Below are 22,452 nucleotides of genomic sequence, written 5' to 3'. Positions count from 1 at the left end.
ACAGGGTTCAGCAAGTTTGTGGAAAACTGCCTGCTACCAGAAGCAGTCCAAGAAAGCCACCCTGTGCCTCCAGCATGGAATTCGGGGCTTTCCCCTAAGAACAGTACATGCGCTGGGAGTAGAAACGCATCGTGGTAAAATCTGCCATAGCAATTCGTGTTCTACTGAAAGACTATAAATAGAATCACTGAGAGGAGTTCCACAAATTATGAAAAAGAGATGTTCTTGTGGGGATTGCTCTGTAATCAGTGTATAAGTTATTTATTATTTTTAAAGTAAAGTAAGGATGTCTATTCATTTTTTCAAGCTCAACTGCTGTTGCACAGATCTGAAAAATAATCTTAAAGAATGCAATAGAAATACTGAATTTTTCTGTATGTTCAAAGTTTGTTAACAAGCAGAGGAATGAATCCTGCTTGATTAATTATCACGGAGTGTTATCTTGCAGAAGGATTTCACCTTCCTGGTTTTCTCCCTTAAAAACACTAAATGCTTCTGAAATTATTTGGTATATGTTCACATGTAAAGCCTAAACTCATGCAAGCCCTGTCATCTTTTTCTGTTAATAGTGACTTAGTGTTAATTAAACTACAACATATCTAAAACATAAGAAGAATGTTACTATATAAAAAAGCAGATTATATCAGTCATTAAAGTCTCACTGCTTATTAAGTAAGCTTATGAGCAGACAGGAATGAAAATTAGCCTACTGGCAAATATCAAACCACATCTGTATTTAATGTTATGTGTACCGACTCAAGCCTTTGCTGAGGGGACCTCTGTATATTTTACTGTGTATCAGTCAAACCGTTTGGCACAACTAGTTAATGCTGTAGCTGCCAGTCTACCACAGAGTTGCATTTCTGACGAAGAAAAGCTATTTCTGTAAAGGTAGGAGAGCTAATCCTAAATGAAAGCTGTACACAGTTGTTCATTTACTGCAAAACACACAAGAATGAGAACCAATACTGACACTGTCAGGTGTCTGCTTGCAGAAAAATTAAGTGCTAAATCACACCGTACTTCACTTTCTGTGCTGCATTTTAATGAGAGATTAAAGTCTTACAATCGCTCCTCCTTTTATGGGACACATGCTCAAATAACAGCTATAGGACATTTTACTATTAGGCTCAAATCCCTTCCCTCCCAACCCAAGTAAACTGGAGCTGTAGCTAATATGAGTAAAAACAAGGCTTCCATGTTTTCAGTTGAATTAAGTTCCAGTATAATCATCCTCTGAGATTTAAAGCATACTTGAAATCATATGCCAATAACTGTTTACCCTGAAAGGTCTTGCCAAGTTTTTTATGTTATAATAAAGTGTACATACATATAAAAAATTACAGTTCTCATCTTCATTTAGTTTGTCCAATTTTTACATTATCATTCAACTGTATGCTCATTTATAGGTTGAGGCAGGTATAAAAGCTGCTGATCATGTTCTATTTCTTATTTGCAATTCTTCGTTTCCTTGTTGCCAGCATATCATAAAAGGGACCCCTGCTAATACTTGCTCTAGAAGAGAAAAAAAGGGAATCATTAGTTTGGTTAACAGATACCTGTTTTTGAAAACTAAACCTATTTTGCTCTCTTCCCTGTGCATGACTCCACACTCTTAATGAGATCATAGACCACTGAATTCTAAGCATCACGAATATTTCTTTAGAAAAAGATATTACTCAGCTGTCATTTGCTAAGAGTTTGTACCTTCATCTTGACTATTTCTTATTTCTTTAGGTGTGGGTCTGCTTTACAAACCTTCCAGATAAAGTCAAGCTGTGAAAGTTTAAAGCTGCACTGTGAACATGTTTAAGATAAATGTCACTGAAGTTAATTATCAGGTGAAGTAAGAACCTAATAAAATTAGGGTTAAAGACACAAGGCTTTTATAGTTGCTTAAAAAGTAGTAAATCCATATTTTCCTGGTCTGAGTTAGCAGCACTATTTCTTGAGGACCAGTCAGTAACAGGACACTTGTTTCTTGATCCATCAACCCCACAGTTTGCCTTTAATCCTTGAGCATATTGTCACAGCAGAATTCTTCAAACAAGTTAGAATACAAATTCTCTTAGTATCTTACTCCAAAAAGAACTTACACTTCATTTCTGAAAGACATTTGAGACTCTAAACTCACTTGATAGATTTAATCCACTCTTCCTTTTCCTCTGGGGTGGGAGCAGATATTCTGTACACTACATGGTTGCCTTCCACCACTCTACCATCAGCTTCAGTTTTACACGCTTTAATTACCTGACCTTTATGACTAGGGTTGTAGAGCTCAAAGCAGTTCTGGAGGGTAGAAATGGAAGAAATCAATTTACAAACTAAAACAAAACTGACAAACATCCTCATTTAACACTGATTTCTATGAGGTTTAGTTCTTAAAAGAAAAAGAAAAAATAAGAGGAGAGAGGAGAAGAGAGGAGAAGGGAGGGGAGATGAGATCTCACTGGTTTTCTAGGGTCTTCAACTTCTCTTATGCTAAGATTTTCTAATGGAATAATTCCTCTTGGTTCTTTGTCCTAAAGAAAAAAAGACAATGGCATGTTATTAGCCACTTAAATATCTTTACTACAAACAAAATTCACTGTAATATATACTCACTGTTGTGTATTCAAAGTAATACAGGCAATTATCAGTCAGAATAAACCATCTCCGTTTCCACGTTTTTACTCTTCCCCCTACAATCAAAGGTATGGTTGAATTAACCTGTGTCACCATCAAGACTTCAACAATGGGTAAGAGTGATTTAGTTTTTTGCTTGGTTTTCAAAATGTAGCTTGATTACTTCATCCTAAATGGATCAGGCACAGATGAGCTGAGGTTAGAAGAACATGTTACCGTTAACTCTTATGCTAAGATCAAACGCCCAAGGCAGCATTAACTATGGTGTTGCTGACCAGCCACAAAAGCTGGATGCTCTAAAGTTGCAAATGTCTCCTCTCTTACAGGGGATGAATGCAACAGTTCAGCAGTCAGGCCCACTCCCTCTGTCCACGCCATCATGCGTTTACTGCATCGAAAACATTAATACTATAGAGCCCCCAGAAATGCATTCAGTGCTGCTACAGCAAAGGGAGGCAAATCACCAGTATCTGGTTTAAGCTGGCAAGCAGCTAAACACATCACTGGCACGCTTGCTCCAGGACCAGTTGTGTAACTACCTAGTTGCAAAACCAGTAACTGGTTTCCAGCAGCAGGACCAACCCTATCCACAGCACATATTGTACAAGAAAAGAGTCCCATCAGTAAAGTCAAGGGCATTTTATCACCTTCCTTTAACTTGGGAGCATACATGTGGTCAAGAAACTATCTCTACTTTCAAATTTAACATCAAGTGCAGAAGATGCTTATAAATATTACTAGCAGAACAAATATGTGCCATGAATAAAGAGCAAATCTTATGCCAAAATGTACCAAGTTTAGTCACCTGCCGTAATTTACTATTTTAAAAGCATGTTCTCCTTATGGGTTAATATATCACTGAGTTCACCTGATGGAATAAATAGCTACTGTTCAAAAAAATGCAATTTTTCCTGCATTAACAGGGTAGAAACAATGACCATAGAGCTCCTCTTTCCTACACCCACTAATGTCACATTGTTAGGAACAGTTCCTTTTAGAAACAGACATTACTGTCTTGGAGTTTTCACAGCTGGTTTTCTGCCATTGACTACTTCAGAACATGTCTAGCAGTCCACAAGCATGTTATTTTTCAAACTCATTTCCAGGAAAGACAACTGCAGATAAAGCATTCACGTGTTCTTAACATCCGAGATTAGCTCCACCATAGTTATCTGACTTCAGGATTATGTCACCACCTGTGCATCATCCATTCAGCAGTGATTTAATCTCATTAATCCAACATTTCAAAACAGTTGATCTTGCTGTTGAATAACACACATAAAGGAGTACCATTAATACACACAACACCCCACCCCATTCAGTCCAAGTCATATAACTAAATCTAAGACATAATTCTGTAATCTTTTTGTTCTACTTGAGATAGCTGGGATTTTTCTTAATACAGAAATCCAAGTAATATTAAATTAAAGAACAACTCTAGGAATCTCATGAAATTTCTTGATACCAGGGTACTACATGTTTGCATTGCAGACCAAGTATGTTGCACATTGTATCTTCCTTTTGCTTGGTTTCATGACCTACACAATTACCCCAGTGCTAACACACTGCAATGCTCAACATACTCAATAAACTTTTATGTTTCTACTACATATACACACACACACGTTTTAAGAAAAATTTAATCTGCAAGCAGGTGTGGTGAAATAAGAGAAGGCAAAATAGTGCAAGATGCAGAAGCCGTGACAGAATGAATGGTTGAGTGAACTGGAGACAGTGAGGGAAGAACTGGTGGCATTTCAGTGTAACCACTGTGACAGATCCTTAAGTAAAGCACTGTAGAAACATTCAAACTGGCACGTAAGTCACTAGAAAATTCCCATCACCTTGACTGAGAGCTGGTTCAAGTATCAGGAAGTACTTCAGCTTGACTCACTTCCAGATCAATGAATAAGCAGCAGCTGAGTCAAGGTGACTGCCAAGGCAGTCCTTGCTATCACAATAACATGCCATCTTTTCATACAACCCAGTGTTCATTGCCAGGACTTCTAAGTCACGTTCTGCTCTCTAAGGTTAACATTGTTTAACAATTTTAGGGCACAAACTCATCAGGGTAACAAGCAACATGAGCTTGCATCAAATGTCATGGCTTGCCTAGTTCTAGTAGGAAAAACAATTCAGCAGGGGAGAAGATGAAACAAACAGGCAAATAGGTAACTATCACAGAGGCAGCTTAAATTGAGCAAAGGTTTTCCTCAAACTTTTCCCATATCAAAACACTATAAAAAAATAAGCAGGTAATAACCATATAGTTAAAAAGAAGACCTGCTAATAATTTGAAGCAGGAACAATGGACTTACACACGTCCTAGAACAATATGAAATGCCAAGTAGTAAATTACAGTTGAGTTTGCTGAAGTTTTTCCTGACAACACCTCCCTGCCCCTTGGGAAAAGCCGTATTTCTCAAGCCTGAAACCTTTGTAAAATCATGCTGAAGCATTGATGAAGCTTTTGTCATGAAACATTTCCCAGCTCCAAGGTAGTACTGATGTTGAAGTCAGAGAGAAGATCAAGTATTTCCAAAGGCATCCCTCTTCCTGCTCCTTTCTCCATAAAAGAGCCAGGAAGTAGCTCATGGGGTTACAACACTCACGTGAGTTGCGGAAATAGATCTTAAGCCTCTGCTCCACTAAACTCCCTGTTACTTTTCCAGGAAAAAAAGCAGCAAGGCAGGAGTTTCTGGCAGGATAAGAAACCATTCTCACATGTAAGTCTCTGTGTCCCCACTCCACTGCTTTGCTGCAGCTGTCAGCAGCACAGAAATGCTAATAAAGCTTGAAAGGCAATCTAATCTGTACTCACCAAGTTTGCAGGGGTCACCATATAACAAGCATTTAATATGCCTTTACAATGGGCTGAAACCCAAGAAGCTGGTTGATAAGGCTTTGTGGCCCATAAACACCGCAGGCAAGATTAATGGGTAAGAACACGTGATAACAAAACATTCTTTTCTTTGGCCAAGATTGCTGTAGGCTCACAAAACAACAAAGGGTTTAGTACCATACTTCGTATCTTATTCCAGCTTCCAGCCTTTTAAAGATTAAAACTGGAAGGAATTAAGTTAGCAGAAGAGGATCAAAAAAATCAAAGTATGAATCCATAAACATTTATAGTAATGGAGAGATATAAGTGATGTACTTCAGAAAGATCTAGTTGGTTAATTAAAATGCAAAGACTTCTAAAGAAAATAAAGCAGCATTATATCTTCTAGATGGAGATCTAAGGAAACCACAAGAAAAGGCCATAACAAGGCACAAGGTACAGAAAGAGGAACAGAAACTCTCTTAACCTACATAACCCAACATAGGATTTTTTTCCCCCAGCTGTGGGCAAAGTACAAACTAGAAAACATAGGTAAAAGAAGCCTATAATTAAGGGGAAAAACAACTGTCAGTAACTCAGGAAACACTCATTTAAACATTAAAAATGGTCTTAGGACTAAAGGCAGCAACATGTCTTGAAGTTAGAAAATTCTACCCAAATCTTCAGCACCTTTATATGAAGTTTTAAAGGAGAAAGAGATGCACCATCAAGACTGATTTTTCTTCTCATTAAGAATGCTTATTTCTCATGTTGATACAACTAGGCAGAATGGACTCACAAACCGTACAGTTATACAAGCGATTTGCATCAAAGCTTGGATTTCTTTGAAAAAGAAGTTTCCCTCGACCACATCATTGACTGCCTCAACCTAGAAGAGCATCGGTTACTAGAACAAGGCAAGTACCAGAAGGCACCAGTTTCCTGATTAACCACCACTATTCTGTTACCCCAGATCAGGGAAGAGAGAGAAGGCAACCTCTCAAGGCCCATCCCTGGCAGGATGGGCCCAGATTTGGAGCTTTTGAACCATCTCCAAGTTCTCAGTAACTGCCTGACAAGCAGAAGAAAAGAATGCGATCATGTGTCTAGCTTGAATCATTTCCTCTCCAGTTTGGTGGAATAATGTCATAGTTTCCCTCAAACTAGATGAAAATATTACATAAACCAAGCTGTTTGCCAGGAGAGGCTGTTTTAGGCAAGGAAATGCCTCCTTGCGCAAAACAACTGTAACTTGGACACTGAGACAGAGCACAGACTACGGCTTCAAAATACCTTGAAGTGGATGGTAGAGAACTTCATGGTGCCAACACCACTAGTAATTATGATGCAGAAAAATCAAAAAGCTCACAATGTCTCAAGCTGCCCTAAGCAAGGATTCATGAGCACTCAGCAGCTTTCAGTTTTTTACCTGTAGCATTCATTCTCATTACACCATGCTTCAGACGATGTAGAACTGAATGATAATTTAGGTTTACCACGATAAAGATGTCTATATAAAGGAACCAGCTGAATCTACACAGATAAAACCAGAACTGCTGTATGGCTGCCAGGTTTAGGCAAGACTTACACAAAGTCACCTCTGACCAATTCAGAGCAGCAAACTCTCCAAAATCATTTTGCACCCTCTCAGCTTTCTAAAACCCAGTGCCAGCCTGGAAAGCTAGGGAGATCTTTAGGATAGTTGAATCTTATAGTACATGGAAGTTTCATGATATCCATCTCCTGCTCAGAGAATAATCAATATGGGGAGCTGCAATACTAAGGAGAGGGGCACAAGTAGATAAATGGGAAGAGTTGACTATAAGAAATACCAAATGCAAAGTACTGTAATAATATACTCAAGGATTCCAAGATGTCTTAGTCATATTTGTAGTTTTAGATGAACTTTCTGTTTCAACCCTTTAAGTATTGTAACAGCTAAGGACTTAAAACTCTCACACAGCAGTAGAGTCTCCTTTGCATTTCAACAATACTGAAACTTTCCATATTGCCATTTTCCAGAACTGAAGGAAACACTACTCACTTCACAAGAAGTGTTTCCTAACAGAAAGGACTGTAAAAATGCAAACGATGTGGATTGAGACAGCACTCTTGACATACAGTTTAAGCCTCCTAGCAAATAGGAAACCCAAGGGAAAGAAAGGAAGAAAAGAAAGAAGAAAAAAGAGAAGAAAGACGAAAGGAAAGAACAGAAAAAGAAAAAAGAAAATAACAGAAAGAAAGAAAATGAAAAAAAGAAAGATTGCTAGGCTTATTTCTGGTCAGTGAACCTACACTCGTAAAATGTATTTGTCTGTCCCAGCCTGTGTGAGCTGAAAAAAATGCAGTCTTTCACGGAAGCACAGCTTCACGCACTTACAGACTGATTCACCAGAGGTTTGTGGATATGTTTCTTTATTCAAATAACCCTCATGTCATGGGAGTGTTATGTGCCACACCCTGCTGTTCCACACATGCTTTTACTATTGGGTTTTCTGTATGCTATCTCATCTACCCTGTACATAATAAAAAGCTGGTTTTATTGACCCTGTCCCAGAGCCAGAGATGGATTGTGGAGAAGTAGCTGCAGCTCTCGCTGACTTTCAGTCACTATTTATTTTAATTTATTTGTTCCTCTTTTTTTATTAGATCTCTTATTGATCTTTATTAGAATTTTTATTGACAGCTTCTTCCGAAACTGTCATTCCTCTACACACACTCTCACTCTTGCTTGTGCTCTCAGTATGTGTATATGGAAGGGCACTAGCAATAGAAATACGCACAGCATGGGCTTATACCCAGCCTCTTCTCCAGAAAGCACATTATCTACATAATTTTGAAAGCCTTTGCTGGTGAGATAGATGTCATCTTGTGCTATAAAATGGAGAAAATCTGAAAAGTCATCTTTGAAATTGTGCCAGCTGAGTCAACACATGTCAAAAAGCAAGAGCTTTGCTTTTCTGTAGTTAGAAAGACAAAGACCTCTATAACATCTGTAGTGCAGAGGCCAAAATAAGAAGACATCAGAGAGCACGTGAATGAATGCCAAATGCTTCCTTTTCACATCTATTTCCTTCCAGCACTAGCATGACCACCAGCTTTCAGGTGCAACCAATAGAGTGGACCCATGGCTCTACCTGGGCTCTACTTTCACCATACTCACCCCACATGCACCACACAGCACATCCCTTTTCACACTTTAGTCATCGTTCTCCGAGTGCAAAGTTCCTTCTGCTTTAACAAGCAGTTACACGTTAAAATGGCCAACAAGTGGCTCTACTGGAGTGTGTATGGGTGTTTTTATAAAATGAGGCTTATTTCATTGAAAAACAAATGTGAAAACAAAATTTCAGTCTCCTTTATAAATGAAAAAAAATTCCCTAAGCCCAAGTGAGAACATGAATCCCATCAATTCTAAAAAAAGTCTGTGAACAAAGGCATCTTGCAGTGCCAGGAGACTGCAAATCACCAGAGGTTTCCACGACCCTAAATTTGGTGCTCATTCAAGATGAGCTGTTAAGTAAGCTAAAGACTGTATTTATAAAGAAAAATAAAAAAAGCAAAGTAACAGTTTTTATAAATGCATAGTTCAAAGGTAATCAATCTTTCAATAATCCAATTGACATACAAGGAACAAAATCACCCTGGAACTTCATTACAAGAGTAAGATGTTGTTTTGCCTTGGTAGAAATCATTCTTTCCCTCTTATGTTATTCACTGAACAAGAAAAGAACAAGAATAGTCATCTTTATTTTTCTCCTTTACATGTAAGCGCTTTCTTCTTTTCCAGAACACACTTGCATGTAAGCCAGACACTGACATGCCAGTCAGAGTACCCCTGATGATAACTGTTAGTGACACTGAGCGAAAAAGTAAAATGCTACTATAAATCTGATTAAAAAAAAAAAAAAGAAAAAAGAAAAAAAGAAGAAAAGAAAACAGGAGGAAGGAGGAGGAAAATAAAAGAATGAGCAACTGAAAAGGATGGGACTGGAAAGCAATCAGATACGTACCTCCTAATGCAGAATAAGCAGAGACAGCCAGTCACAGAACAGAAAGGTGATAGGTCATAGGCCATAAGGAAAACAAGAAGGCACATTTAAACCACTCATTAAAAAAATCATAGCCAAAACCAAACCAAGAGAAACTCACAAATAATATGGAAAAATAAAGACATACAAAAATAACTGTTTGAAGATAAATCCTTTTTTGTACACAGAAAACTGAGTTGAAATATCACAGTTTTCTGAAATGACCTTACAGAGACTTAGTTGCTATTTATCAGTCACAGCATGTGGTAAATACTATACAGCATTTCCCTTTTATCACTGAGTTTTACTTCTCATATATCAGAAATAGAACTTCAAACTTTGATCAATTTGGATATGTAAAATAAGAAGTAACAACATTCAGATGTAAAGGGGTTACTTATCTTGGTTCAGCCATTTTTAAATACAAATTACAAAGTTCATCCTATTACCTTCACAAGAAAGAAAATAGACAAAAAGCAGCAAACATGCTAACAATGAACAAACACGTCGCAGCAAAACTGCCCTTATAACTAACCTAATTTCAGCAGCCAGCCTTCTCTATCTGGATTGAAAAATGTATGCGTTAGATCATTTCCATCATCCTCTGGGATCTTAAATGGCTCATTCTTTATACTTTCATACAAATTCTAGAAGAATAAAAAAAAAAAAAAGAGGAAAAAAACGTCATTAACAAGTGTCTAACAGCAAATGCAACCAGGACATCTTACTGCTTCTCAGACTTTATGAAAAGCATAGTAAACAATATCCATAACATTCTGGACCATCCCTTCTCAATCTCTGTTTACTACTTCGATTAAGTTTGATTTTAAATGATTCCATCTATAAACAAGTATCTCTTTTTACAGATTTTGTAAGCACTCTTTGCAAAGACATCTTTAATTTAACTTCAGCATTCAGTATTTCAGAGGCTTCAGCTCTCATTTAGTACAAGTTTTGCCAACTGAATCTGGATTTTCAGAAAATGGTTTAGACCACCACAGCGTCTTAGAGAAATAAGTATTTTTATTAATATCTCAAGGGACAGGAGGAAGCTCCACAAGACACATGGGGAGGCAATGATAAAACAATGATTTTTACTATTTTTTCCAGCTTTTTCTGACTTATGCAAATACTTTTTCCTTTTTTTTTTTTCCATAAGGATCCAATTCCATAAGAATTTTGCCATCAGCAAACTACTGAGAGATATACAGTGTTTTCCCTGGAATCTCCTCTCTTCAACAGAAGACTGAACACAGAACTAGCTCAAGAAAATGCTCCTTTCAGCTATTCAAATGGTTATGCATGCTAAAAAATGCTCTTCTTACTTTCCCTTAACAAATTTGCCTGAGAATTTTTGCACATGCTTCTAAGTTTCCTATTAAAAACACAAAACTATGTCTTGTCTTACCCAGTCGAACTTACCCGTAGTAATTCTTCTGGAAGGTCTCCACCTTCATTAATTCCACGATTCATAGAAATAAACCTCTCTACGGTTGGTTTATCTCTTACATTGTGGTTGTGCAGACTGGTATTCAGCATAATGATCGCAAATGAAAGCACGTAGCATGTATCTGAAATAAAATTTGAAGGAGTTATTTTTCTATGTGTTGAAGTGCAAACCTGTGAAATGAATATATAAGCTCACCCTGACTAATAAAGACAAAGGTAGTAAAAAACTCTTGAACATGAAAAACTATACATAGAAGCAAAGTCTCAAATCTTTCTTTAAACTGCTGAAGCCTAAAAAGAAGAAAAATATGGAACCATTCAACTTTAAAGCCAGTAAGTGAAAAACAGTACAAGAGAATAAAAAAAAAAAAAACCAAACCAACAAAACCCCCTCTTTGAAAGCATTGCTATCAACCCAAATTAACATTTTACTTGAAACACTTACGTGCTGTTGTGCAAAACATTTGCTGCACAATTTCTTGGCATGCACGATGACAACAAAGATCTTATCATGCCTCTTGACACAGTTATGATTATAGTAAATTCTCCCAGAATTCAAGTACAAGGTCTGTTTTAAGAAAAAGCAGGATGGAAATCTCTCTGCTACATAGAGGAAAAATGTGTTTACATCTTCAGCATGTTGTTTTCAATATGTATTTTCCTCTGTAGCTGTTGCAGACCTGCTTTATGTCAACCCCTTCCTAGCCTGTATGCTCCTCAAACTAAGTGATCAACAGCGAGCTATGATCATATATAACTAAACAGACCAACAGTGCCAGAAAGCTAGGGTGTTCTGTGCAGTATTTCAAAGTTCTATTAGCTTTCATGCTTTAATTGGCTTAGATATATATATTAATGTTGAAGTTTTATAAATGGAACTGCATTCTGGCCATAAACCTGCACCTCCTGAAAACAAAGTGTAGAAATAGACAGTTGCATTTCCTCAATTCTGAGAAATTTCTCATTTCACACATTATTTTATCCTAAACTTCCAAACTAGACATCATCTCCTTGCATCAGATGCAGAAGAACATATATGATTAAAAATTACAATACATATACACACACTCAAGAACTCATATTATGTCCTGTGACTCACCTGTAGACTGGAAGACTCCTGGATTACAAAGGCAGTAGCGTGAAGCAAAAGCTTCCATCATACGGTCAATTTTTTGAGCCTCTCCTGGGAGTCTGAAGCTCCACAGAAACTGTCTACAGAAGGGAAGAATAGTCTTTAGACTCACTCCAAGATTTATATACTCAGCATATATGACCAATAATCAGAAACTAAAAAAAAAAAAAAAAAACCGAACCAGAAAACAACCACAAAACCAACCAAACAGCAATGTCTCTATAAAACGTCCTAGAAGTATGTTCTCAATCTCTCAACACACAAGTCAGGAGCTATTATAAAGCAACATGCACAGATGGCTAGCCCAGTAGTTCAGCCAGCAACACTGCATGCTATCAGGCAAGATAATATAGCAGTTCATATTCTGAGACCCTTTTTTTCCAGACTAGTAAACGATTTTCTGTATGCATCCCATTTTTGCTGTAAGGCTGCTATGGGGAAACAATCAGATCAATCCTTTCTGTGTTTCCTGGCTAGTAAAAGCAATACACACTCAGCTAGACTTTACTTACAATGTAAAAAGACACATTACAGAAAATATTTCTGGTAGGGAAGAGAAGCAAGGAATATAAAAACCACTTAACATCTTTACTTGAACTCATCAAGAACATTTTAAAAATAGTAACAAGAAAACCCCCAATGCTTAGAGAGATGCTGCCTGTCTAGTGTAAGCTCATCCTGCAAGAACTAGAACTAGATCTTAAAAAGAAAGATTCATGATATCATCTCAGTAATTTTGCAATATACACAGGAGATCTGTGCTCCTGTTTGGCAGCATGAACTGGAATACAGTTTTTACTTTCATAACTTACTATTTCTACTTATAGGTACACTGGAATGCATACAGGACAGAAGTCTTCACAAATTTACTTTTGGCACACTGTGGCGCTAAAAAGCTCCAATGAATCTAACATTTTTTTAATTTCTTAGCAAATTATCTAAATTAAAACAGGGTCTAAACCAACAAAGTTACATGCTCTGCCATGCAAAACAAGTTCTTGATATTCCCTGTACCCTGGGTGCCAATATAGTAACCATTTATTCCTGTCTTCATCAGTTTTCATTTCAGGACATTAAAGTGTCACAGGCCATCTTTAATTTCTCATCTCTATATACTGTCTTTTACTCACCTCATGCAAGGTTCCAACCCAGATCACGAATTTTGTAAGCTACCAAAATACAAACATTTAATAGTAGCAGCTGCTAAGAAGAATGAAGTTAAACCTAACATTAAATTGGGAAAAAGATAGAAACATGAAGCCTCCCAGAAAAGCTTCAGATGACAGAGAAAAGGCTTCCTTAGCTCCAGCCTCAGGCAGCACAAGTTACCAACACTCAACCATAGCAAAGCTGTTCTGACTCCACATCACAAGACTGCACCAGAGACAAAGATCACGTGGACATTTCAATTTATCTGGTGTCAGGATGGTGTCACTAGTGAAAATGAAATTGGCAGAACTATCTAAAATCAACTTAAGTTAGACCTATAATGGATTTCCACTAAGACAAGGGACTTCACAAGGTCACTGCATGCTAGGATCCCAGAGAAGTCAAGTAAACTGTTCACTTAGCAAGGGAAAAAAGTATACTAAAATATTATACTTTCATTCGCATGACAAGTGGGAAACTCTGAGGGAAGTAGAAATAACTTGGTTCAAAGTTTACCTTTTTGAAATTGAACATAATCACAGATTATGGTCAACAGAATTCCACCCCTTCCTTGCCCAGAGGAACAAACTGAGGTGGAATTAAAGAAGAAAGAAGAGGGCAGCAAAGAAAATTATTTGTTTGGGTTAGGAGTTTGTTTTTTACCTATCTCAATGCTAAGATACGAAGCAGATCCTCAAATGCCCACATACAGCAGGCACACCAAAAAGTTATTTGTATGTGTTTAGTTGTTTGTATTGGACTGAAATAACGACGAAGTTTTCACCTTCAAAGGCAGCACACACACAAGCAATTGGAAGGGTTAAAAAAGAGCTGTCTCTGCTAACATCCACAGTAATGCATATAATTGTGCCAAGCTGTAGATCAACTTTCTGATGAATAAATCTACACAGGGACTAATATGAACGTGCAGTTCAAGAAAGCAAGCTCAGGTCAAAAGAAAGAATTTACTCACCTTAAGGCTTGTACAAGATTGAGATCAGCAAACTCATGGAGTTCAACAAAAGCCTGAAGAACTTTAATATTAAATTCATCTCTATGAAAGACAAAAATGCAAATAGACGATTACGATTCTGAACTTTAAAGAATTCCTAGTTATCTCTATTTGCTTCCAAGAATAAGCAAGGAAATAAATGATCATACTGACCAAATCAAGTCATCAGAAATAGTTTACAAATTTGAGAGGCATTCTGCCCATTATTGCTAGGGAGGTTAGCAAGAGCCAGCACACTTAAACCAATTTTAGCACCGCTTATTTAAGTGACTCAAAATGGCCTGGCCTTTCTGGCTTCCCATTTATTATTACTGCACCTGCTTTGATACGGGATGACACCAAATAAATTTATCCAGTAAAATGTCTTTTGCATAAATTGTGTCATGAACTCTTAAAACCAGTAGTCAATGCAAGATTAATTTCTTTAGCCATTCAACACATGAAAACCAAACTATCCTGTTTCTTCCTCTAAGAACAGAAAATACTAAAGCAATATATTAATTTATGTACAAAGATGAGTACTTTGCGTACTGATTGTACCTAAGAAAAAGAACAGCTTTTTAAAAGAACTACTTAGTATGTACTATATTCTTACTCCATTCTCAAAAATTGTTACAATTGAAGTTTATTAGAGTCAGAATAGGGTTTGCAGGCTTCTAACCTAGCTTTTATATTGCTATGTAAATCATGAGCCAAATTTCACTTTGATACAAAGATGTTGAAATGAAAAAGTAACTTTTAAACATTAATGAACCCAAAACTGTTTGGATGCAGACAGTATTTAGCCTATGCCATCACTCAGTTCATATGCCAGAAGCATAAAGGTTTATAATCCTCAGGGTGTGCTTTAAATACATCACCAAGACAGAATGCTGCATATCAGCATCCACCCAAAATTAGAAAGGTGTGCACCCACCAGAACTTGTGTTGCATTTCTGACTAACTGCATAGCCAAACTGCTCGGTAACACTCACAAGTAAGTACCTTAACACGAATTATTCATTGAGATGTCCCCATTTTGTAAACAGAAAAACACATCCCCTCTGTCAAGCAAAATGAGGCAATTCTCAAGAGATTTAGTAATGCACTTTCAAGTGCATTTAAAGTTCAACTTCACTAGTTTTCAGTGCAGTAAAGTGTTATAACAGTATAATGAAAGAAAACATTCAATGGGGGTACTTTGTTACTTTGAGCCAAATCTTGACTTTGCTTATGTGTATGGAAAGCTGCAGTAATTCAGAACAAATATTAGCCTTATACTCTAAATTTTGCTCTTCTAGGTTTTAACATAAACTAGATTAATAGTGATACTTGTGCTGGGTACAGCTCCAAAGACACAAGCCAAATATGAAAGGTCTAGGAAGCCACTTAATAAATGAAGGCTTACAAACATACAAAGAACTCTCTAATCTTTTATAGGATGCAATTAATCCCCTATTTATTGTACATTTTTAGGTATTATCCCATTCCATTTCACCATTCACTTTTTTTCAGGTTGCTCAGTGCCATAACACAAGTCAGTAATTTAAAATATCTATCTTTATGGCAGAATGTTAAACAAATATTTCATTCTGTTGACTATCTTGGTGTTGTCTTCGGCTATATTTAGCTAGAATGCAGAAATAATTCATGATGAGCCCCCAAGAGGGAATGGCAAAGTAAAAGAGAATGTCCTCAGACTCCAAGTGCCTTGATAAAAAAAATAGAAAGTAACTCAGCAAAAACTCATCAATAATATGCACTGCCATTTGTATAGCATAAATCACTTAATAGCCCATTTCTGAAGTAGTCACAAAAGCAAAACTAGCAGCTTAACACCACCTCAGTTGTCACATTCTGTTTTATTCTAGGGTATTTATCTTATCTCAGGACCTAAAGGTCTATTGCGTTCTTTTCAGAGGAACATAAATAAAAATTACTAGGATGCTAGCAAATTAATGTTGCAGTTCAAAGGATTATCATGAACCAAATCCCCATTCTAGACCTGACTACCTTGAAATTTCTATACACATTCCTGAAAATCAGACTGTCATCACTTCACCTCCAGCCCCCCTTCCTAAGTCACATAAGTGAAGAATAAAGAAAAATACCCTTTGCTTTCCCATTACCATATTAATATTACACCCTTCACAGAAATGAAGAAACATGAAAAAAAAAACCCAAACAATTAAGACTGGACAGATTGAATAAAAGCTTACTATAAAGCAAAAATAAAAATAAAAATAAAAAATAAATAAAATTAATTTTACTTCAACTGTTCCTTAAAGTGGATAGGCTGCTTCTGCCTTGTGGCAAAACAGCAGCAGTAGATTAATTTTATTATCCAGCTGATTCATACAAAATTCCCTGATCAAATCCACTACATTTCTATTTAAGCCTTGAAAAATCTAGAAGATATAACTGAACTGCATATTAATCTGTATATATACTCAATATTAAGAAATACTGCATTTTCAGATTAGACCACAGTGCTGCTCAACAGCATCCCTGCCCAGGGATGCAGAAGAACGAGCAGTATTTTTTTTAATTTTCAATGTGAACCCGTGAATAGTCACAAAAATACCACTGATCACTCCAGTGGGCTTGGACATAGTGGTAAAACCTTTCTGCTTAGTACAGGGGTTCTGGGAGTAAGGCCAGAAAAATTGGAAGCATTTCAGACAACAATACTAAGATAGAGTACACCTCTCAAAACCAAACACAGACTCCTTTATACAAGCTTTGTTACAGTTTTGCAATTATGGACATTAACATGTAAGTGATTTTATAATACTGATAGTCCAAATATTCAAGAGAAACAACATACTGCTGTTGTATAAAAATTATTGAAATGTCTACACGTACTATATAGAAACTTCATAGCCAAGATCTATTTTCAAAATCTACATATTACAGTAAAAACTTTCATTGACACCATCAAAGTAAGGAGGAAACTGCTGAGCACAAGCTAAGCTGTTGATGCTGTTAACAACATTACAGGTGCCTCAAAAGGGATCTGCCGGAACATACCAGTCCAGAAGTATATACCAAATGAGTCAACTTTTAAATCTCTGTAACTGGTATCTGACCTGGAACATGTGCAAACATATAGACACACATACTGCAACCCACTCTTCACTTCTGTCTCTTTCTGCTACCTTTTTCAAAATCAATTCCTCAGTTGCACAGCAATGGGAGTAATTTGCATTTTGACTCTGTTTTGCAACAGCGTCCATAAATATGCATGTTGCATGTTTATTGTACTAGGATTGACAAGGATACGGTGTGGCTGCCATTTGTGATGCCTCCTTACTAATGGGAAGTCTGTGTGCACAGAAGATGACAACACTAAAGCCTGCATATAACTGCTGTCCCAATTATTAGTAATTGTAAATCACTCCTTGTCTGGCACAGCATCAAGAGTTACCGGAACTGTTGCAGCTCTCATTCCAAAAGCTTATGGTATTAAATTCTGCACTACAGCCAAATTTAAGGGTATTTTCTCAAAATAGTAAGTTACGATGAATTCAGTATCATTCCACAATGTATCCATTTAAAAAGAACAACCTAACAGAAAAAACCCTGTCACAATACTGTAGCAGTTTTACTTCCCCCAGTAGCTTTTATAGATCACAAAGTAGTACAGCAGCGCTCTCATGCAGCCTGTGAAGGGGAAGGTAACCACCAAAATCTCTAGGTATGCTTTGTAAACTCAAGAACAAAATTTTCAGTATTTCTATTTTACCTTTCACCGAGGTAATCTCCAATTACCGTTTTATTTAATCCTTCTCCTTTATAAAGGAACTGTGCAATGTCTTCTGCAGTGTTCTGCAGGAGGTCATTTTCTATCAGAAACTGTATTCCCTAGGAAGAGCAATTCCAGAGGAAAAGGAATGTTATGTTTTCTTCTACAAGCATTTGTGTAAATACCACTCAGAGCATGTTATTAATATATTGACACAGACATATATATAGCACATTAAGAATTACATCAGCCTACAGACTTTTTTAATGAAATGGTAAATGTTTTTCAGTTAAGATAAGCAGTTAGGTAAGTACTCATTTTAAAAAGGCTAGAAGTACTAGGTGGCAGTTTGAATCCCTCAACAATAGAAATAGTAAACATTAACTACATAATGATTCCACATTGCTCTTCGGAGTTATTGCTTGAGTTGTCCTGTTCATAATATTGCATAAATGCCTCATAGCAATTACCTAATTACCACCATGACACAAAATAAAGCATCTGTTATAATCTACAAACTGCAACCCAATACATCAAGCCATTTCTTGCAGTAGAAGTTGCGGTCGAAGATACTAAAAACAGTTTAAAACAGTTTATCAGTTTGTCAGCGACTTCTGGTTGTGCTGGAACTAAACTATTCACAGAGGACTTGAACTAGACTATTCACAAACCAGTCAAGTTTCTACCATGGAGCGTCTACCAAAGCCAGGAGGAGAATCTTACCCTGTCCTCAGTGGGTACTTGATCAAGCCCCTGGACTCTTATGCCTCCATAAATTACTGGCCCTATAACTGGTACATTCTAGGGATGCCCAGAGAACTGCAAAGTGGTAAAGAAAGGAGACTAGAAGTTACATAAAGATTACATAAAGGATGGAAGGGATGTTATTGCAACACTCAGCAGGTCATAAAGACACAGTGCTCTTTGCTTCCCCACCACACACCCCAAAAAAGCTATTCCTGCGTGCTTCTTGAAACTGTTAATGACATGCTAGTGAAAAGTAGAAATAGCATCTATAAGTAATCTTAATGCCTTGGATTCCAAATATGTACAGAAGAGCTGAGCAAATTGTTCCAAATATTTTCTACTAGAATATTTCATAATTTCAGAAATACTAGAAGTTTCCCAATTTCTGCAAATCGAATAGATTTATCTCATTACAACTGGGAAAACTCCCATTACTTTTTGATATAGCACAGGAGACCTTGCAGTAACATTCAAAAAAGTAATTATCCTTCTATTTGGTTGATTCTGGGTTTTTTATAATGGAATTATTACCTGCCTGAGAAAATAAAGTCAATTTGCTGACCTAATTTAACAAAGAAAACGCACTGTGATGTTACAAGGCTCAAAGCTTTTAAGGAAAAAAAAAATAAGCTGGAACACAATTTTCTCACAATAATTTTATCACCATCTGAAAACTTGATTTCAGTGACAGGCCAGTACTCTGACAACTTAGTATTTTGATAAAGTCATTTCAGAACAGACATGATTTCGTTTCAAAGAGTACATCCATTTTATCTTGAAGCAAAAATACCCGAGCTTCCCTCAGAAATGACCCCTTCAAAGCTTATTTGATAACTAAATATTTGTACAGTAAAATCATCTGACTATGAAACATTATATTTTTTACCACACCAAATTATTCATTAAGCTCTCAGCTCTGTCACCAACAGAGAAACTTCCTTAACAAATACTAGAAATGGCAGCTGCAGATTCCCACTTTCAACACCTAGAGCATATTATTAATGCTTAGATTGACTAAAGTAGTTTTAAAAATGTTGTACAAGTTACTGGAATGGATATGACTAGAAGCATGAAAAATAAAAATTCTGTGCACAGAAGCACTTTAACATACTATCCTCCCCAAGAAATTAAAAAAAAAAACCAACAAAAAAATCAACATAATCTTCCATTTTCTGGATTTTATTTTTTTTTTAATTCTCAAGATGTTAAAGAACTAGAAGTCAAATAGACAGGGAAAGGAATCTGTCTGGGAGAACAACTCCAGCGTCTGGAATAAATGGTAAAATAGGCCAGCCAAACCCCCATCAACTCCTACGCTTTCGCCTTGATGCAGATTTTCTTTCTGTAGACAGACAGGAGACTGAAGACAGCTGCACTAGTTCGATCTCCCCACACAAAATTGATGGCTACAGAAATACTCAACATTCACCACAAATATTACATTGCTTTTTCAAAGGCAGATTTCAATTAAATCTGCTTTGAATTTTATAGGTTTTACAGTAACTTGATTGCAAATTTTGGAGTTATTTAAACCCTACTTTTGTCACAGGGATTCCAGTTTCTGGGCCCAACGCAGGAAGCACTGATTTCCAGTGCTGCGAATTTCAAGCACAGCTTTATGTCCTCTGTGCAGGGATTCCTGAAATGTTTTACAAACTTTACCATTACAGCCCTTCCTGCACTTGGCTAACCAAATTCAAACAGCAAGGTATGTGATATTACATCACATAACTGTATTAAGCACAGCAATGTCGACTGAGGGTCTTCTGGGTGTGGGGAAGAGGGAGAATTTCTCTACTTACACACCAGAACACGTAAAGGTCCTCAAATAAAAGTGGTAAAAGAAAATTGCCTCACTATGCTCCTGCTAATTGAAAACATTGGACCTCTGTTGTTTGGTTTTAAAGACAACTTGGAGGATTCAGTGCATGTATTATTACCCCAGTTCTTTCACATTCGTAACTCTGGAGACCATCTTCCCTTCCTTTATGAATGAAAAACACCCTTTTCACAATGACCCCAAGTTAATTCTCTCAATACTACAAGGACATACATTTTGGCTGCCTGTAATTTAAAGGAGCAGCTGCAAACAAGATGATCTAGCTTTACAGCAGCCAGCTACTGCAGGCCACCACTGATTCACAGACATTATTAAGTCGTAGACTTACTACTGTAAGTTTACTACATTTAGATTATGTTACAGTAGTAATGTGGCCACAGCATCTATTTATAGAAATAATTTCACCCAGCAAGCACAGTAACAAAAATAGTTTACACTGGAATGAAAGCATCTGACATCATCCTGTGACTTTGTCACAAACTTCTAGGACATGAAAGAGCTGGAGAACAACAGCAAACTATCAGTATATTTGGGGGTATTCTGCCCTCAACAGAATAGAAGTTAGACAGTCACCAAATGGAAAAGAAAAACACAAGACATGGTCAGTAGCTTGAAAAACAGTTTCATATCTCAAAGAACTTGAGTGTTTCTGGTAAATTGAAAACAGCCTGAAAAATAGCAGCCATCCCTGTACAGAACATTACAGAAAAGCCACCAAAATGTAAATGAATTCAATACAATTTGGAAGAAAGCATGTCAAGAACTAACACAGAAAAACAAATGCTAAACAATTTCCAAGACCTCAAAGAAGCCTCTTCACAAATTCAAAATGGAATCTTAACCACAAACAAAACAAAACAGTAAAACAAAACAAGGAAAATGTAAAATGAAAAGTAAAGACAAGGCTAAAGGTCAGGTATATCAAAGCACCTCTTTTAAATCTATCAGGAGAGGTCTGTAAGAGAATGTCCCTGAATTTTCCTGAAAATTAACAACTATTTATGAAAAGTAGGGGTACTCCAGAGAAATTAACTATTTCTTGGCTAAATGCACAGCAGACTTCTTCAAACTGGTAACCAAATTTCTACCTGCAGGTGTTTGTACAAGTCATATAGGTACGCCTATGTATTTATAGAAACAGATATTCATACATGCCTTTTCCACAAACAGAATTCAGATATGCAAATATAAAAGCCTGGATGAGAACAAATTAAAAAACCTGTGAAAGGTATTCTGGAAGAAAAAGAAAAAAAAAGAGGGCATAAAAAATAAAAAAAAAAAGTGTGGCCTCACCAATAGCCAAACGTCAAAATACCTTTAGAATGATATTTGACATATCAATATAGAACACCTCTATCAGGTGCTAGTAATCTTTCTGCAAGCCAGCTCAATCAATACTGGCATATTTGATTGTTGATAAATGGTCTCCATTTTCAAAAAAGGTTTACTTAAGTGAAAAAAAGCACACAACTGGCAAATGACTAGATGACTGCTTCTAATTTAACCCTCTGCTCAGTGTGTTACAGGATATACAAGTAAGGCCTATGAACTTACATTAGCAGAAACGTTTTCTCAAGAAAACTCTATTTATTATAGATCGTATTACAAGCAGGAACTTGATTCCCGAAAAATAAAAAAAACCCCAAACCCCAAAACCAAAACCACCAAAAAAACCCCACAAAACAAAACAAAACACCTCCACAAAACCACAACAAAACAAACAAAACCAAACCCAAACCAAACATTCTCTACCTTCTTAGGGTCCATGTTAAATTTCTTCCTTCCCATGGCTATTTGCTTATTTCTTTGAGCAGTTTTGCTACACATGGAGAAAAAGAAGAAACAATAAGCAGTTATCAGTTGCTCTTTTACAAAAAAAAAAAACAACTTTTGGGTGAGCTTATTTGAACTGTATTTTGGTT

General features: G+C 36.7%; 1 protein-coding gene across 3 annotated transcripts in view; it reads right to left on the bottom strand.

The window, feature by feature from the left end:
• Window positions 1-1,025: 1,025 nt before the first annotated feature.
• The window catches only part of CYTH3 (cytohesin 3), a 49,484-nt gene continuing 28,057 nt past the window's right edge, over window positions 1,026-22,452 (bottom strand). For all 3 annotated transcript variants that reach the window (XM_061367716.1, XM_061367703.1, XM_061367711.1), the window contains 10 exons: window positions 22,283-22,349; window positions 17,944-18,062; window positions 14,181-14,261; window positions 12,026-12,138; window positions 10,900-11,048; window positions 10,013-10,124; window positions 2,605-2,681; window positions 2,451-2,522; window positions 2,135-2,289; window positions 1,026-1,515 (listed from right to left, as the gene is read on the bottom strand). In XM_061367716.1, coding sequence (XP_061223700.1) covers window positions 1,443-1,515; window positions 2,135-2,289; window positions 2,451-2,522; window positions 2,605-2,681; window positions 10,013-10,124; window positions 10,900-11,048; window positions 12,026-12,138; window positions 14,181-14,261; window positions 17,944-18,062; window positions 22,283-22,349 — 1,018 coding nt within the window. In that variant the 3' untranslated portion in view covers window positions 1,026-1,442. The remainder of the gene's footprint in view (window positions 1,516-2,134; window positions 2,290-2,450; window positions 2,523-2,604; window positions 2,682-10,012; window positions 10,125-10,899; window positions 11,049-12,025; window positions 12,139-14,180; window positions 14,262-17,943; window positions 18,063-22,282; window positions 22,350-22,452) is intronic.

The sequence above is a fragment of the Neopsephotus bourkii genome, unplaced genomic scaffold, assembly GCF_033783945.1.
Source record: "Neopsephotus bourkii isolate Nb327-2 ecotype Australia unplaced genomic scaffold, CSIRO-AGI_Nbou_v1 NB_126, whole genome shotgun sequence".
In the NCBI taxonomy this organism is placed as follows: Eukaryota; Metazoa; Chordata; class Aves; order Psittaciformes; family Psittacidae; genus Neopsephotus; species Neopsephotus bourkii.
This window is presented reverse-complemented; position numbering and strand designations above follow the sequence as displayed.